General features: G+C 47.5%; 1 protein-coding gene across 1 annotated transcript; it reads right to left on the reverse strand.

Moving 5' to 3' along the window:
• Positions 1 to 286: 286 nt before the first annotated feature.
• GPR139 (G protein-coupled receptor 139) lies at positions 287 to 15,284 on the reverse strand (the record flags this gene model as incomplete). Its single annotated transcript, XM_084296118.1, has 2 exons — positions 15,155 to 15,284; positions 287 to 1,221 (listed from the first exon to the last, which is right to left on the reverse strand). Exons 1-2 carry the CDS (start codon positions 15,273 to 15,275, stop codon positions 287 to 289), a joined length of 1,056 nt encoding a protein of 351 aa, XP_084152244.1. The 5' UTR covers positions 15,276 to 15,284.
• Positions 15,285 to 19,151: the final 3,867 nt, after the last annotated feature.

A 19,151-nucleotide genomic window follows, 5' to 3' on the forward strand; every position in this document is an offset into this window, starting at 1 on the left:
CTGCACTGGTGTTTGGATGCAAAACATTTGAGTGCGACTGAATACTAAGACTTGAACTCTGAAGCACATTCAAAATGCTATGTAGGAGACGGAGGCATTTGCCTTCTCGCTCTTGCTCCTAAATCAAGTGCTCCTGTTCCCTCCTAACAGTCTCATCTGCCCTCAGCCTCCCAGGGAAATGAAATCAAATGACCACTCTTTAAAACAGCCATTTCAGCAGATTACATCCTGAAGATGTAACCACTTGTAAAGAACTTGCACCTGGAAACTCCAGCTATTGCCCTCTTCATGGTGATATTTTTATAGGCTTTCCATTCTTATCATACTGGTAAACAAGCATTTTGATGCAATGAGAGTTGGCCGGGGAAATCCAAGGGCTGCTTGTTATTGAAAAGTTATGGTTTGTATAGAATTGCACAGGTTGCTTCTGACACTTAAAGAAGGCTTTCAACGTAGCAGCTGCCATTGTGCGAAATCTTTTGCTAATAAAACAGTAGAGGAAGAAATTAATTGCAGTGTTTAGCAATGCTAGCATATTGGCAATGTCCGACACAATATGTACCACCCAGCTGTTGTTTATAGGCGATACATAGAGGTGATACAGTATCATGATTATTCTTGGTGCCCAGAGTATGGCAAAAATAGAAGTTATAGTAAACAAAATGGCTGTTGTTTTCCCTGTGGAGTACCCTCGCAGTCGGAAATTGCTCTTCCGTCGCAGCTTGTACACGATGATCGAGTTAAGGATGAAGAAGATGGAGCAGGGCACTAAGTAAACTGTAAAGCAGTGGATCCAGATGAGGACGTGATGCATTGATGTGCTTATGTAGTCTTCAATCCAAATGTTGGGCCACCAGTAGTAGGGAATGCTGGTCAAAAAGCAGGTGATGTAGACACTTACAATGACTTTTCGCGTGCGAGCAGGGTAAGAGACTGTATGATACTTCAGTGGATGGCACACGGCTATATACCTATCGATGGTTAGTGGAACCGTAATCCAGATGGAGGTGTGGATGGAAGAAAATTCCAAGACCTCAATTATTTTGTCCAGTACCTGAGGCATCTGTTTGTTTAAGATGAAATCTTCCATGAGGAAGTCAACAAAGACGATGAAGAAGAGAACCAGGATGTCAGCAGCAGCTAGAGCTAGAAGATAGTTATAGGAGGACTTCTGCCTGCGAGCCACGAGCTGGGAAAGGATGATGACTGTCAAGATGTTTGCTGTGGGGACAGAAACACACAGTTAGGCCATTAAGACATAACGTTACCTTTTCTGAGCAATTGCTTGGAGCAGTGGCTCTGTTCAAACACTTGGCAACATGACCTTTATTAAAATCCAAGAAACCAAAAGAAAAATGCTGCAGCTGGGTCCCTCAGAGCAGCTGTCACACAGGAGCATGTGGCCCTGCTCCCAACTGTCCTTACACTGTCACTTCTTGTCCTTGCATGCCGGGACCTTCAGCCCTGATATGGGGTTAGGCAGCATCCAGCTGCCCTCTGCCACCTCCTCGGAGCTGGCCTTGCAGCTGCAGGCACAGCAGGAGCATCCTGAGCAGGGGGTGCTAGGTTCCCCCACCCATGTGCAGGGTGGCAGGAGGGAGCAGTGAGTTGGGCTTGCTGCTGAGACAGCTGCTGTAGGACAGCAGCTCTCCTCTTATGGGCTGTGCCCAAACTGGTCCTGTATCTGGCTTGAGTGGGATTGCATTGATCGGAGGACTCCCAGGGAAGCACGTGGCCCTGGCTCTTCCTGAGAACTGGAGGTATTTTGCAAGGCTTTGAGAAGTTCCCAGCTCTGCCCAGGATGTGCCTCCTGCAGCTCAGCCCTCTCTGACCTGCTCTTCTACAGATGGGCTCTGGGGAAGCACTTCTCTTCCCACCACCGGAACAAAGATCTGCTTGCTTATCCATAGCTGCTCGTCAGAGCTCAGCTCCTTCCCCAGCTTACAAGGTCTTTTGCCTCTGGAGTGATACTGCCTTTAAGGAAATCCTGCTGGTCAAATCAGACATGATGGATGTTCTGGCTCAGCACAACTGTAAATGTCCCTGAGTTTCCTGAAAAAGCTTCTGTTTTCAACTCTCTGAGCACAACACAAACCCATCACCTAACCCATGCCTAGAAGTGGTACATGACAAATAATAATGCAGTGAAACACTACAGTATCTTGTCTTTGCTGTTTTCACCGTCTAGTTTGTTTCAGACTTCTGAAGCTGCAACTCAGCTTAAAGATAAACTTTACTGGCTGGTTGAAAAGGGATCATAAAATATCTAAGTGTATATAAGTGCTCTACAAAGGGCTTGGTCCTACAGCACCTGGCCTGGCAGAGCTCCCCACAATGGGTACGAACAAGCCTTGCAGTCCTTGAGAGCTTTGCTTTAGCAGTAAGGTGTAGCCAAATTTTAACTACTTGCTTATGTTTGCTAGAACTTACTGGGTAGTCCTAAATCAGGACAAAAAATCCTGTAGTTCCTAATAGCAGCATGGCTGGAAGGAGACAGGCAAGATTGTTCCCATCAGAAGTTTAAATCACTTGGCTAGAATACCTGAAGTAGTGCTTAAAAATCAGAGCACTAGCTTACTGTATAACAGACTGCCAAATGTTTGTATTTGACATTTTCGTAAGTGCTCTATAAATCACCTCTTCTGTGCATTCACTGCTTCAAACATTTCTGCAAACTTTGATGGGTTTCCCAAAACAAATCAACGATAATAGTAAGGATTCCTTCAAACTGGAGAGAAAGGAAGTAACACTGACCTGAGACTTATGTCCTACAACTGAAAATGCACATTTTAAAACTGTTTTACTTGGTACTGGGGAAAACTTCCTCCTTTGCAAATGCCTTCAGAAGTCTGCTTTCTGAGAGCAGATTTCTGTCGTCAGGGGAATGAACTGCAGCAGAGTGAATGATCTTGAGTAATAGCCCTCATAAGTGTCACCTATTTCTGTATTAGCTGAATTTATTAATTTTGTATCTTGGAACAAAACTAGACCAAATACGACAATCAACTGAATCCTTCCCCAGGTTAAATTATGTAATCTTCCCAACAGTATTGTCTGAAATCACCTTCAAGAGAATTTTCCTGAATCTATCCTCTGTTAATAGGAATGCAATCTCAAGGATTTCAGCTCAGAGTGGCCGGGGGGGTAATGCACTCAGAACTGCTGTGCCATTTTTTGATCACTCGCTTACAAAATGCACCTGTTGTGCCTGCTGATGAGCCCTAGAGGTATGGTGAGTGATGTACTGTCAAGGAAATCCTCGAGTCAGGGGATTTGACTCGACTGTGCCAGTCGCTGTTGGTTTTGGCTAGCCAGGCTGAATAGCTTGGCTTTGCAGATATTGGATGTGACCCACGGTGCTCACCTCCGCTTTAAATCCTTTGGATTTGATGCACTCCAGCAGCTGGAGCTTGCACGCAGCGAGGGGGACAGCTGGGGACTTTGGCCCCTGCTGGTAAATTCTGGCCACGCTTGCAGAGGAGCTCCTGCAGGGATGCTGGAGCTGAGCTGTGCCCTGGCACAGCAGCATCGCTCCCCACATCATCTGCCTGTTCTGGGGGCCCTGCTGTTTGGTCCTACCCCCTCTTTGTGGTTTTTTTTTTTTTTTTTTTTTTTTTTCCTACAGGAGCAGATTTATGAGCAGGCCTTTCCTGTCCCCTCTCCCCCGCCTTTCTCAGGGTTCCCAGCAACGGCAGTAACAGCATGTACTGAAATGCAAGTTATCCGTCTAACGCCAGCAAGCTTTGCTTGGTGAGCCGGATTAGAAAATTGATCTGACAAAAGTACATGCAAGCTCTGTCCAATTTTTCTGCAAGGGTTACAATATCTTGTATTGGAAATGCTTTCCCTGGGATCACATTAGTGCTTTTTCTGGCTGGATGATATGAAATACAGTAACGTCACTGACTTAGTGAAAGCAGATATATAGTGGGGTGTAGCAGAAAGATGCCAGTGTGGCAGTGTCGTAGCACAGGGTTGGGGAATATTTCTCCTGCTGCAGGCTGTGTAGGGAAAGCAGAGAGCAGTTATGGATAAGTCTCATTTGGTTCTTCACCTGTTTCCTAGCCAGTGTTAATTTGGTCCTTGGTGTGTCCTTAAACGCTGCCTAATGCTCAATAAAATGGGAAATGGGTGGGAACACTGTACTGTGTGAACAACCGTGCCCTTGCACCATCACGACTCCTGGCTGTCTACTCAGTGCCCCACGAGCTCTCCTGTGGGCAAAGGTGACCTACTGCTGATCAAAGGGGACAGGAGCATTTAAGACAGAGACCACATTTTAACCATATTTACCCTAATTCTTGTTCTAATATTGTAGTCAGGGTAAAGACTGGGATGATAATGGATATATAAAAATATCTCTGTGCTATAAAATGCATGCAGCTTCCAGCTGCTGGATAGGTCAGTGCCCCTGAATTGTCCTGGATGGCAGTATCCATTTCTTGCAGTGTTTTTTCTGGGTATTAAGTAGTTGAGATAATCTGAAATTGAAAAAGATTGATCACTGTGCTGGGAGTTGATTAGGGGATGACAGATGGGAATTTATGCCAGCGTCGCTTGCTGCAGTGCAGCATTTCAAATTTATAAATACTTAGTTGAGAACTGGGGCTTGATTAGGGAGTTGCTGGCTGGAGACTCAAGAGATGTCACTAGCAGATGATGAGAAGCAACTGTAAGAATTGGTGGAGTCTTGGTTCTTCCCCTTTGATCGTGAGGAGCTATTGCCTTTGAAAGACAGCATCTGAAGGTCTCCAACACCCAGACTCCATCCGTCTGTGCTGCTCAGAACATGGCAACCTGTGTATCAGAGAGATCGTCCTTTAGCAGTAACCTTGGTTCCCATGTGGGTTTGGGTTTGCTTTCCATACCAAAGCCACGCTGCCTCGCTGAGCCTCCTGCAGTGCCTGGGCAGTCTGCTGTGCTGCCTCAAAGCGGTGCCTGCAACCTAAAGGCATCGCTGTTTCCCCAGCTCCTTGTTTCGTGGATTACAGTCATAGCTCTAATAGTGCCTGACCAAGGCTTTTGGGGGAGATTCACACAACTCCTTCCATTATCACTGTGTGAGCTTAAGCAAGAGCAGTTTTATCTATCTAAAGAAGAAATAGGCATCTTTCTTGGGTTTGTTTCTTTTATTGAGAACGTTTTGCATGTACGCGGCAGGCTGTGCGGTGAAATAGCCTTTACAACACAAGTGGAAGTGCTGCTGGGCTGTGAATAAGGCCCACTGTGTGGTTCAGTGGCTCAGTATCATAAACTGCCTAAATGGAGTAGCCACGAGGGTCGCTTACTGAGTGCGACAAACATTAGGTCACTGGATATAATGGACACCTTTTACCAAATACAGTTGTTGCTAGGATCCCTACGAATCATTGTGCAATGTATGAAACTACCAGCCATGCATTAGTCACCTGACTGGCACATAGGCTGTTTATGAACATGAAATTTTAATTGCTTTGGAAAAATATGTTAGTCACACCTCTTTCATAGTTTGAAACAGTGAGACTTTCACTTCAACGTACTAAAAATGTATGCTGAAAAAAGGGATGTTTTGGCTTGGTGGGAATAGATGATTTCCCCTCGGCTAGGAGGCAATATTAAAATGTAAACATGTACTGTGTTCAGCAGGCTGATCTGACCACGGTTACTAACACAGTCATTTGCCAGTGGTTACCAGATCTGAGATGCGAATGGCATTTAGCCTTTACTTTGTGTGGGAGCTCTCTGGAGACACTGATGACAACAGGTGACTTCTGACAGAGGCTACACGGCAGGAATGATTTCAAAAAGCAAATGCCATGGCAATGTATACATCCGTTTATTAGGGATGCTGGCTATAGCTGGTTAGATGTTCTTTTTAAAACGACCCCTGCATCTCGTCTGTCATTAAAGAGGGTAAGGCAGTTCCATGTTTTTCTCTTGCAGATGGTATGGGTTGGACTCAGCACTTCAGCAGCTGGGAACAACCTTTTGAGCGATGCCTGCTCATGGCTAATGTAATTTGTTCTGCTCCTTTATAATCATATCCTGAGATCCCTTCTTAAACAGTTGCCAAGTGTAAAGAGATACTTTATAGAATATAATTAGTGCAATACAAGTTTTTCCTTCTCTGAGAGTCCCTGTGAGGACTGATTTTAAAATGAATTGATTTATTTGTTGTTCAGTTGTCTGAGTGCTGCTGAGATGCATGCACCCACTCACCCTTGGGAGGGAAGAGCCATCAGCCTGTACTGCCGGTGCGTGCATCGTCTCCCAGGGGATGGGGAAGGATTCAAGACAAAAAAAGAGCAGCACAAAAGCTGTGACATGAATGTGTGTAGGATTGTGACTTGAGAAGGTTTCACACCTTCTAGAAAGGCTCTCATATGATTTGTGCTTAGAAATCCCATGTGCGTGGACAGATCATGCCAGGTTGGAGGGCAGAAGTGAAACCTTTAACCTGAAGACTTAGCAGCTGCTAGAGGAAGTGTAGCACGGCCTTGCCCTTGCAAGTCACAGGTGAATTAATGAGTTGGTGTCACCAGCCAGACTCTGTCAGTGAGATCTGGCCTTCAGGGTTGTTTTTTCTCAGTGACAGCATTTATTAACTGAGGCACCTTTGGGAAAGAACACTGAATGGTGCACTCTTCTCAATGGCTGGCGCTGGCCATAATTGGGTCATTGAGGCCAGAGAAAGATTTTAACCAAGCCAAAAGCACTTCCTCCGATTTTCAAGGGCGCAGACGCTGTAATGGTGCAGCGACGCCAATGGCCGGTATTCATTTTGAGCCTTGCCAACCACTCAGGCTTGTTAAGTGCAGTAACTTGTCTGGCAGACAGGTGTAATTACATTGCATTGCTTTTGGGTTTCCTAGACAGTTGGAGTAGGCTTTTGCTCCTAGTGTTCATAAAATAGAACCGTTTTTGCAATATGAAAACAGCCAGAAGGAAGATTGGACTAAGAGGTATGGAGGCCCAGCAGACACTGACTGGCAGGGACACGTGCTGTCATGTCAGAGGGATCTGGTTGTCCTCTTCTTGTCTTAACCCTCTTAATCTATGTGATGAGTCTACCCTTACTTTGTGCGACTGCGTTTGGGCCAGAACATGACTTTCACTCTATGGTCTTCTGCTGCAATCTCCAGAGCAGCACCATAAGCCCTTCCCACGCAGGTATGGTCTCTCAAAGACAAAGGAATATTTTCCCCTTCCCTGTTGCCTACAGCTGGCCCCAGTGACACAGCTGTATTGTTCCAGAAAAAGTATCAAGGGTGGTACGACTAATGTGTTTTTTTGTTTTCAGAGCTGTAACGCTAAGTCTAGAACACCTCATGGACACACCACAAAGTATATTTGTGTATTTCTAGTAACTGGCTTTTCATGCATTCCAAAACCACTGATATAAGTGCAAATAGAAATAAGCCTTGCAGGAGTGAAGTTGCTGTACATTTTTAAGGAAGTTGGATCAATAGTGAGACAGGATAGGCAAGGATATGCCCTTTCCTCAGCTGGGCCTGCAGTGCAGAAAGCCTCTAATGAGCTCAACGTTCCCCACACAAAGCCTTCCTCAGAGGCACCTATGCAAGGATGGAAATGTCTAAAATTTTCATCTCAACATCTAGCCTCACACCATACTACTACGGCAGTAAAGCTTTTTAATAGAAATCTGTGCTGGAGGAGAAAAAGTAATCTGCAAAATAATGCAGAACTCATAAAAAGGATTTGGTTATTCATGTGACATAGCTGGACAGACAGAATTTCAAGGCAATTTGGGTGTCTCACTTGGCAGGTGTCTGTGCTTCTGAACGTGGGCTGTCGGCAAAATTTTAGAGGTCTCAGGCTGGGTAACTTGAGCTTGAGGATAACAAAACCATTCTACCCACTTGAAATCAAACATCAGAGCACTGAGTTAAGTGCCAAAGGTATTCAATGGGATGACTAGGATGGAAGCGGGACGTGGTGATTTCATAAGGGCAATATCATGAATTCTTTACTGAACATGAATAATTAAGATGATTTTACCTTTGACTGCGGTTTTGCTAAAAACAAAGTCCTCATGTCTTCCTAAAGCATTAGCTAATACTGCAGGAGTTCATGCTTGCAAGCCCCATGGCTGAGCTTTCTCAGAGACAATGCCAACTCTCCACAATAAGCAGGAAGTTACAGACTATGTAAAACCATCACAATTTGGCTTTATTTCCCCCACTGCGCACATACTGCATCCACACTTAGATACATTGCTCTTTAGTGTGCCAGCCTGGACATTGAACAAATCACATCTGGAATGCACAAATGTTTGTGAAACGTCCTAGTTGGAAGGAGCTGACTGACAGGCAATTTGTCCTGAAACCAAGAGCAACCTTCAGTGCACCTACCTGTGCAGTCAATGCACCTGATGATTGAAAAGTTGGACAAGTGTCCAGGGGCGCTCTGTTTCAGATGATACAAAATAATTTCAATGAAAAAAAAAATGTGTTCAGTGTGTTAATAGGCAGGCTTATCTTCTCTTCCATGGTTAAAGGGAAAAAACTCCTCTTGGTCTTCTTCTACACTGCTAATCATGGTCCTACTTAGCTGCTCCTGCTTCATTCCCTCTGCATGATTGTACTGGTGTCCTGAGAAGCAACCCAATACAATCTTCTCCTATCCTGTCACCCCCTGAATGGCACGGACAGTGCTCTGCATTGTGGAGTTTAACATCTTGACATAAATACGTATCTTTACTGTGAAGAATGAAAACTGTGTGTGGGGTCTCCTGTGCTCAAGGAAATAATTTTGGCTTTGTTTCTCTTCTTTGTATCTCAAAGTTAATAGGAAAAGAGATTAAAGTCTCAAAAAGACCACCTGAAACAGGAGGTGAAAGCCTTTGTGCCTAGGGATTGTTTTGTGCTTGGCCTGTGAATGCAGAGAGAGCATCAGGTCAGGAAATCTTGGTTTTGTTTGTCTGCCTACAGTAAATTGTTTTGACGTGTGCGGATGAAGGCTTTCTCCTGCTGGCTTGTGTCTGCTGATTCACCCCGATTTTATGGAGGGGAGCAGAAAGAGGAGGAGGAGAGAACTAAGTAATGGGGTGGATGAAGACCAGCGGGGTATTAGGCTGCCTAGTGCTTTTGAATGGCTCGACTTCTTAACAACTGGGGGCTCCGCATTACCCACCTACAGTGAAAACTGGCTGTGCTCTCTCTATTGTATCATTGTCATACCAAGGAAAAATATCCTCCGGAGATTTTCCTTCCCAATCCATTTTTGCAGCCTGCCATACAAGGTTGTGCACTTCATAGTCTGCTGAGCCTCCCCAGTATCGCACCTCATTATCATTACAGCCCTGACTGCGTTGTTTCCTGCTAATGTGGCAGAACAAAACCTACGTTAGCAGTTGTGCTTTGTAGTGGTGTTCAGAGATGCAATATCAAGTCCTCTTCTGCATCAGCACGGGCTCTGCCATACACTTCCTTTCAGGCTGCAAGGCTTCCAGTGGGCACAGTCTCCGGACAGACTGACCGAGCTAAACAGCTTCCATCTGCACGCCTTGCTGTCACCGTTTCTGTACAGGAGCACTGTAAGGAATATATTCTTTTTCATAATGATTCTTCTTTCCTTAAAGAAAAAGCATTCATTTTACAGTAGGAAGTGATTCATTTTAAGCGTGTTGGCTGAAGTTTTGTTCCCCTCTCTGTCCACCTTGCTACTGTACCGTGCTGCAGTGCCCTTTGGTTGCTGAGTGAAAGTTCTGCCAATTTATTTGTTCTCCTTTAGCAGGATGCAATGTACTGGCTTTGGGTCCAATTCAGATTTTAAGTCAAAGAAAGTACGGTCTTTGAATAAAATTGGGGTTGAATCAGGCCTTGGGAGAATTCAGTTCTTATTTACTGCGTGAAGTCTCTCTAATGAGCGGCAGATGAAGAGTGCTGGTTTTTCAAAGTCATAACTCTGTGTGTAACAATTCTCCCACTCATTTTCAGCTCTTCTTTTGGTACTTCTATTGTTCAGGTGTGTTGTTATGAAGGGCTATTTATTGAGGTGTTGGAAATGCTCACTTTAATCAGAAACCTGTACTGGGGTTGCAGAAGAATATACTAAGTAGACGGTAAAAATCCAAAATGGGTCAGATGCTCCTGAATAAGTGTGCAGTGTGTCCACCTTCCTACTGCCTGTTTTGGTGTTCACTGGCTGCTACCTGCCACGTGAGTCACCAACACACATTGCTACCTGCCCCTCTGCCTGCTCCTCTTCCTTACTGGGTCGTGCCTGTAAGCACAGAGATGGCAAAGCTCTTCAGGTCCTGTTCCCGACACCACCGTGGAGCTGAAGGAGCTGTGCTGCGCTGTGCACACGCTCAGCTTCCTTCTGTTTGTTCTGTGCACACCACTACCTCATCTCCTCCCCTCTTCCTTTCTTTACATTGTCATGCCACATCAGATTTTTTGCTCTTAGTTTTTATCATCTGGTAAAACTTCACCCAGGTGAACTCCGTGCACTCTCTCCTCTTTTCCACTCTACTAGTGGCAGCAGCCCAAAAGGAATGCTCAGCTGCTTCTCCCACCTCCTGTCTCTGCTGCTCTCTTCTGCACAATTCTTCTGTTCTCTCCTGCATCGCTCTCTCTGTCTGCCTCCACTTCCCACCTCAAATGCTCCTAGAAGTCAGCCAGCTAGTAACGACCTGGATAACTGCTGCGTACCATTTGTGCTTATGTCTGCAGGATATATAAAAACTTAGTCTATGGGCTGCAGATCTTTTACCACGCAGACAGGGCATTGTTCTCTTGGATGAGGGATGCTCAACCCGCAGCCCACCAGCAGTACGTGCCCTGCCAGGACCATTACCCTGGCTTAAGTGCCTCCCTGCACAGCCTCCTTACTCCAGGCTACATACGGGGAGAAGGCTCCAGCAGGACTTCTCCACCATTTCAGCTTGCCTGCGCCTATGCTGCATTTTGCACAGGTGCAGTGCAAACGTTACACACCTGCATGCTAATCCAACACCCTGAGGAAGCATCTGCCTTGCTGTCAGCTGTTCGGGGAAGGTCTGTAAGGTGTAACCCTCCCCTGACAACGTTAAAAAGGGTAGGCACCCCTGCTGAGCTCACACACTCCTCTATGTCCAGGCTACAGCTTCCCTCCCTCTGCGTGCAGCCCACCGAGTGTGCTCTGTGCACAGCTGGGTTGTGAATGACCTGGGTTGTCCCCATCTCTGTGCCACCTTGCTCAGCAGCAGGTCTGACACAAAAGCTACCTGTTCCTGCTCTCCAGTTGGAGGTACCCTTCTGCCATGTGTGTCCAGGCTGCTTTCCCGCCCTTCTGAAGTCCCAAATCTGTATTTAAGTTGGTTTTAAGCAGAAGCCTAAAGCATGAATGAAAGAAACATCTGTGAACCAGGCTCTGCAAGCAGCCAGCTTGGAGTAGCATTTCCCTGGGGCACCTGTGCGAGTGTTATCTCCCAAGGGCTTAAGGGTGCTGGGCATGTGCCCTGTGCTGTTTGTCAAAGTGAGCCAGACATGGTGCAGTGAGGAAAGCAGCCTGCACGCTGCCTCGCAGCACTGTCAGGAGGAGGAAACCCCAGGAAGCATGGATCAGGTCAGGCCCTGATTTAGGAAATGCTGCCACCATGTCCTTTTAGCAGTACGCTATACCCCCGAAGGGGAAAGAGATTGCACAGCAATTCTGTTGCTGCTACACCTCCTTGCGAAGCAGGAATCAGGGTCAAAGCCAGCTGTCTGCAGTGAGCGCTGCTGCTTCTGTGCCTGACCTTCCCGGCTGTGTTTGAAGGCACCGCTGCAGCCACAGCTCTTTGGTGAAGCTGCTTTGTGCAGCTCACCAGCAAGGAGATGGACGGAGAGCTGATACTTGTTGCTCTTTGCTTTCTACCTTACCAGCCTTCTCCTTGACTGAATCAGAGCAATTCCCTCCCCCGTGTTCAACAACACCTCTCCTCTGACATTTTCTCTCACTAAATCAAGCAATGCCTCCGTTAAGCCTTCCGGCAGCCCCTCTCTCACCTCCCAGCCAACTGGAGGTGCTTTCATGAAGCGTTCTGTATTTTTTCATCCCTGGAGGTCTTTAAAAGATGATTAGATTTAGAGCTTAGTGATACGGTTTAGCGGAGGACTTGTTAGTGTTAGGTCAGAGGGTGGACTTGGTGATCTTGGAGATCTCTTCCAACCTAGATGATTCTGTGATTCAGAGGTCCTCCTTGGCTGACAGAAGGGGGCAAGTGCAGGGAAGGCAGCGCTGGGGCTGCAGAACAGCTCTGTGAATTGTAGCACTGCCCCTGCTGCGGTAGCATCACCCCAGTTCCAGCAACACCACCTCTCTGCTCCTCACTGTCCTGTGCAGTCTGTTCCCTCAGCATCCCAGGGGTGGGACCACGTGCTTGCCAGCCACCTCTCTGAACAGGAATTTGCACATCTGAACTCAAAATGAGTTTCAGAAAGCAATATGTTTCTCTGTCTTGTCAGCCTGTGCCTAGAGAGAAAAGAACAGACCTCAGCTGGGCACAAGGCACAGTCTGGGAGGGGTGCAGGGTGCAGCCACCCTGGTGCACGGTACCTGACTGCGGAGGGTTGGCGTGCAGTGGTTCGTCTGCTGCTGCGCCTCTGCAGGGGACGGCCTTGCTCTTGTCCCTATGTGCACTGCCGTTACACCGAAGGGCAAAGGGAGTTCACTTTTCCCTCTTTTGTCTCTGCCTTTTCCAGACTTTCTGGTGCCTGGGTGAACGGAGGGGAGAAAGAGCCACTGCTGAGAAAAGGATCTGCTCAGATGCCTGGGTTATACAAGTGAGGGAAACGATGCTTTCTCTGCATACACAATCAGGCCTGGCATAGCTTGGCCTCAAAGTGGAGTTGTTGAGTTAGTGAAATTTCCTTCAGGCACCAGAGCAGAAAAGGCAAAAACAGTTAAATGTTTTCCCCTCTCATCGGTCCTGTCCAAGACTTGCAGCAAGGAGTTAACCATTGCCATGTCAGCAAAACACTGCACTGGTGCTCCGTTTGAGGACAGGTCCTTGACGATGTTTCTCTCAAATTGTTGGCACCCTGCAAAGCTGATTACTTAGATCCCACAGACTTCACGGCTCTTTGTCTATCAGGTAAATATGTGCATTACCTCTAGAGTTTTCTAATGTTAGAAAACTGTAGTGTGGCTTCAAATTAAAAGACAAAAAGGTCTCTTTAGCACTGTTCTCACCTTGTACCACATCCTCAAGGAAGCTTGGCTGTCTTCCCCTAAACTTACCCTGCTAGTTTTCATCTCTTGCAATGTCAAAATGAGAATCTTAAGTTCCTCAGGCATGCAGCACACTGTGCATTTACTCAGCATCCTGTACATGTACGGTGTTTCCAGGTGTTAGCACCAACGTTACCCTCAGATAACATGCACTGACCAAGCTGATGCGCTAACACCTGATGTAAAACCACTGAGCTCAGCAGTGTTGCACCACCAAATGTTTTGGTTAGTTCTGTTAAGTGCTATTGCTGGTTCTCTAATCAAACGGATGTCTGAGCTCTTCAGAAATGCATGTCACCATTGCTACTTTGGATCCTTCACTGATTTTAAGCATGTTCTTAGAATGGCAGCGTTAGGTCTGTAATTACAATGTAGTATCCCTAGGGAGCTGGTGCAAGTATGTGCAGAACACTCATTAAGTGAATTTTCTTGTCTACACACGTAAGATTTTCCCCCGTTTAAGAGACATACAAAGGCAAGCTTAGTCACAGACCGCTCATGACAACTTCTTCACTGGATAATCTTGAGAGGGTCCTGGTCAGTTCCTAGAGGATAGATGCTGAAATTGGAGCCTGTCATTACTGCGGAGATCTGAGGAATCAATGAAGAGGAAACCACTTCCTCAGCCCTGCTGGCTGGGTCCCTTCAGGTCAGGGCTGAGGCTCACTGATGCTGTGGAGCACAGACACTTGCCAGTGCCCTGCATGCTCTGTGGGTAAATGCAGGACCTAACTTTCCAGTTCTCTGAACTATTAGCCAGTCTTCAAAATTTAATTATAAGCCAGGGAGAAATGAAAAAAAACGCACAAAGAACATCAATTCATATGCAGAGTGGTAATTGCATGTGTGCTGTTCAGAGGCAGGCTTCTCTTCATGTCTGATTAAAAAAATTTTCTGTGAATTAATTGCTTGGAGAATATTATTTTCTAAGCCAGAGAAATTAAGGTGAACAAAACATCTAGAAATTGCAGACTATTAACTACCAGTGCTGCTTGCCATCTGTATGCCACTTTAAACGTGCAGCAGTAGCTAGACACAACCAAACTCTCCCAAATTGCACCCTTTGAATGCTGCCTCGTCTCGCCTCGGCAATGCCGCTTGCTCTAACTTTGCCCGACTCATTGCGCCTGTCCTTGGGATCGCTGTAAGTCACTCTGAGGCTGGAAGAGCCGAGTCAGGGAGTAAGCCCGATGTTCCCTCGCCTGCTGAAGCCCCCATCTGTAAGTGCAGAGGGGGTGCTGCAGGCACAGCTCCCTGCAGTCCCCACTGCCTCGCTGACAGCCTCAGACAGACCCTGCCGGGTCCTCGGCCGAGACAGGGATGCTGATATGATGCTCGTGTGGCATCTGGGCATTTTGAGCCGTGGTACCCGTGTGCGGCAGCGGTACCACACAGGTGTTCACACCGAGCCTGGAACTTCCCTTCCACCCCACTCATTTTGGGGTCTCTCTTCCTTTTCTCATCCCCTGCTTCCCCCAGCATCCCCGCCTTGTCTTTGTCCCCTTTCTAAGCGGGAGGCAGTGCTGCGGGTCGCACCGCCTGGAGGCTGGTGGCAGCGAGCTGGGACTGCCTGCCCAGCTCAGGACCGTGCTCAGGGAGCTCAGGGTGAGCATTTCCATCACCTCTGCGGAGCGCAGCCCCCAGGAGCTGACTTTCCAGATGGCTCCGGGCTCCCAAGCCCGCTGCCCGGCCAACCCCGAGCCTCGGGCAGGGCGCTCCGTCCCCGCTCCGGCTCCTCCAGGAAAGCGCCAGAAAACCCGCACCCTCGCACCTCTCCTCGCCCCCGCCGTGCCAGGGGACAGCCCCAGCGCCCCGCTGCCCGCTGCCGCTCCACCTCGCGTGTGGCGGAGGCAAAAACTTCGCTGCGGGCCGAGGCTGGGCGGCGAGGGGCGGGCTGCGGGCACCCCGGCGGCTCCCCCCGCAGCGATTCCGCAGCCGACTGGGGAGCGGCACTCACCTGGCAGCCCGAGGCACAGCAGCAAGCTGTAGTAGACGACGGGCGCGTACCCCAAGCCGCAGCCATAGCGGTGGTGCGCCAGGAGGGAGCCGTTGTGGAGGTGGAGGTGGTTGTGCTCCATCGACCCGCTCTCCCCGCTCGCCGCCGCCGCCCGCCCGCCCCTCACGCGCTCGGTGCTGGCGGCGCGGCCCCCGCGGCGGGAGGAACCGGCACCGGCACCGGCACCTCACGGAGCGCCCCCGGCCGGGCGGCGCAGGGCCGAGGGGCGGGCAGGGGGCGAGGCCAGCCCCAGCCCCAGCCCCAGCCCCTGCCTCAGGCGGCCCAGCCTCGCCCCCCGGCCCCGCCGCTGCCACCCGCTGGACGGGGCCCGCCCGCCCCCGGAGGCGGGACCGCGGCTGCTGAGGCGCGGCGGGATGAGGAGAGGAGAAGGGCCCCTCGCACCGTGGGTGGGTTGGAGAGCAGCGAGCTGTTCCCTCACTGAAAGGCAGCAAACACAGGGGAGGGTGTCGAGAGGACACGGCCGGTCTCTCTTTAGTTTTCCCGGCGAGAGGAGGGGAGGCAGCGGGCACGAACTGAAGCCCAGGAGGTTCCAGCTCAATACGAGGGGGCACCTCTGTGCTATGAGGTGACAGAGCACGGGGACAGGCTGCCCACAGAGGTCGTGCGCTCTCCTTCTCTGGAGGTGTTCGAAACCTGCCTCGATGCCATCTCGCACAATGTGCTCTGAGTGAGCCTGCTCAGCAGGGGGTTGGACTGGGTGGTCTGCAGAGCTCCCTTCCAGCCTCGGCTAGTCTGGGACTCTGTGATTCTGTGAAAAAGGAGATTTTGCCAAGTCCGTGCGCAACCATCAGGGCAAAAGAAAAAGCTCTGACAGGTTTTGTTGGTGGCATACCTGCCCGTCAGCTGTCAGCCCTGTATTGTGCCTCGAAACCAGCTAGGAAGAAAGTAGTAAGCCCTGACATGAGGGGTTTCATCTGTAAAAATTGAAACCCAAACCTGGGGTTAATTGTGCTGTCACTCTCCTCCCCACAGCACCGCCTGGACTGCCAGCAGTGCAAGACGCCGCGCCCCCCCCATGGCCTAAGGACACGCATGCAATTCAGGTGCGGCAAAGCAAAAGGGAAACTGGGATTGTGAAAATGTTCTCCACCAATTCCGTAGCATTTGTGTGTTTCGGAACATAAAGCACATGTAATTAATAAAGGATTTGGAGGTATGATTGTTATGTTAAGCTGGTGGAGCACAGTATTTTGTGCTACCGGTTAGCGGGCTGGATGGCTGGCAGCGTATTGACAGGTGCAGGAGGTTGTTGGCTAATGGTAAAGTAGGTGCTTAATTACAGTGCACTTTCATTGGGCAGAAAACAAGTTTGTATCATCAAATGTGTGTGGGGTTTAAGTCCACAGCCTGGTGCTGTGTGTGGGAAGAATCCCACTGATTTCTATGGCTGCAAGTACGTATGTACGTAATATATGTGGAGTTTGTCAAAGAAACAGTTCTGTTGGGATAGGCATAAGAACATAATGTGTGATTTGTAAAACTAAGCAAAGATGTGGTCTGTGCATAATAATACGGCATAAAAGAGTGTTATAGATGAGAAGGCACCATTAGGGCAAAAACTGACAGATCATCAAGTTACGAAGCAAAAGCATGATGTCTTTGGGTTTCCATGATCTTGTTTGAAAGGTGGTTTAGCTTCTGTTTGGAAACACAAAGAGGGGGCAAGCAAGGCTCTGATCCTGTAGAGACTTGAGGAAGTTACTTTGCTGGGAGACTTAGTGAGATTATTCACATGCTTAAAATATTTAATAGAAGAGGACTTTTTGAACTGTGCTAAAACTGTTGTCAAGCATCTCAGGTTAAACATGCTGGAAAAAGAATACACTTTTCCTCTTCTTTTTCAATAGTTGTCTGTGAATGTAGCCTTAAAGATGGTTAGAGTCTGCTCATATGACCTGTAAGTGAATGCGTCCCCTTTAAAAAGAAACCTTTTGAAACAGTTCATTCAAATAACTCACAGAGTTGCATAAAACAGTGTATGTGGTGGGTGTGATAATAAGATATAAAGCTCTGTGAATTCAGCTCTTCCTGTTTTTTCCAGATTTTTAACCTAAAGGTTTTCTTCTTGTTATTTGAAAAAGTATAGTTCCTTCTTGTGCTCCTGCAATACAGCTGATGAGGAAAGATCTTTTACTGCCTACTGAAAGTGAAGTGGTGATTCCTGGAACCTTTTCTTAGGCAGCGTAAATGCATCAGCAGGACCGAAAGCATGACTCACTGTTTTGACTCGAAGTTTATCAGCAAAGAAACGTACAAAAGGAGGAGATGGCAGTGGAGTAGTGGTTTGGCACTCTGGTAGTGATGGTTAGAATGCCTCATACACTTGGTTTGCAGCGCTGTGGGTCTCAGCTTCCTGATTAACACCAGTGAAATCCCACAGAAGCTAGAGGCTAAGGAAGCGTCTATGTCATCCATTTTCTGTTGTGCTTCTGCCACTGTTCTGTCTGGCCTAGTTTTAAACATCCTGAGCAATAGGACTTCCCTGGAGAGATTTCTATAATTGTAGCATTAGTTTCCTCAGAGTTAGAGTTGTCTCCGGGGCACGGTTCAGGTAGCTGCTTGTATGCCGGGAACTTTTGGTCGTAAGAAAATTAATCTTTTCCCATCTCTCTGCTTTGAACTCTCACTCCAGTCTCCAAGTTGCATGGGACTCTGTTGCATCTGATGCATTTCCTTTGTATAATGGGAAAAAATGGAAAATGTGTTCATTTTCACTAACCCTTCCTCTGCCCTGGCCTGCAAATGGAGAGGCAAGAGAAAAGGATTTTTCTTCTGGTAGCTCAGTTAACTTGTTTAAAGCTCATTGAAGAGCTTCTCTGCCTTCCTGCATGCAAATCTGCACAGAAACAGATACATTTCTTGGTGAGCCGGGGGCTTCTAATGCAGAATGGACCAGGTTTCCAGGTCTGAATTGCATTTGCTTCACTGAGGTCAAATTAATGAAATAATTTGGAATATGTCAGAGTGAAATCCCCAAAGTAAATGAATGTGAAGATTGCTCTTGTGTTCAGAGGGTAAAAGATGATTTGAGTTGTTTGTTTTTTTTTGTCCTTCAAACAACTTCAAACAAATTCTTGGCCTAAATGAAACGGTTTTGGTTATTCTACTCTCTGACTTCTGCAGTAACAGAACCTCAGACATAAAGAAACATCAATAAAGCCAATTCAGAAGTAACCACAATGCTTGCTTCTACTTAAAGATGTTTATTTTTAATGTCCTCACTGTTTTATAGCCACTTTCCAAAGGGATGACATTTACGTGTATCATCAAGCCTGCAGTGAGAAGGGCAGTGGTCTGCTTCTTGGGTAACAGTGATAGGAGAAGGGCTCTGGAGTTTTGACTCTCATCTCATAAACAATCATGTACTCAAACAATGAGTGATGTTTATTCTTTTCCAAAGAGCAGTTTATTCCTTGCATGACACACTGCATTAGAGGAGCTTATACTTTGCTTTTAAAATTCTAGAGCCACTTGAACTGGGTTAGGTTTGTATTTTTCAGAGGAACCGAGTCTCGCTATAAACTCACAAGCAGTGAAGAAAGCTCGAGTGACATGCTAGTCACATATACTGCCTTCCTCTGAAGCTGTGGAGCAAGGCAGTGGTGACTTCAGGAGAAACAAGGAGTTGACTCAAGTCATCTGAAAGAACTAAATGTCATATTATTGAAGGACAGTGGCATGAGTTTTGCTTGGAAGACAGCAAAGGTGAAAATGGAAGACAAACATACGGTCTGTGTGTGAGAGATTGGGAGAGGCAGTGGAAAGGTTGAGGAGTCTCATAAAGGAAGAGAGATAGGCCAAAAAGGGGGTTAGCAGTTGCAAGAGGCAAGGGACATTGGCAAGAAAACTGGTTTATGGCCTGATCAAGGTTTTCTTAGCTATGTAGCAGTGCTGGAGGGATTCATCTCAGAGCTACTGCAGAACAAATTATACCTGT

Source organism: Netta rufina, assembly GCF_964035555.1.
Source record: "Netta rufina genome assembly, chromosome: 15".
Lineage (NCBI taxonomy): Eukaryota > Metazoa > Chordata > Aves > Anseriformes > Anatidae > Netta > Netta rufina.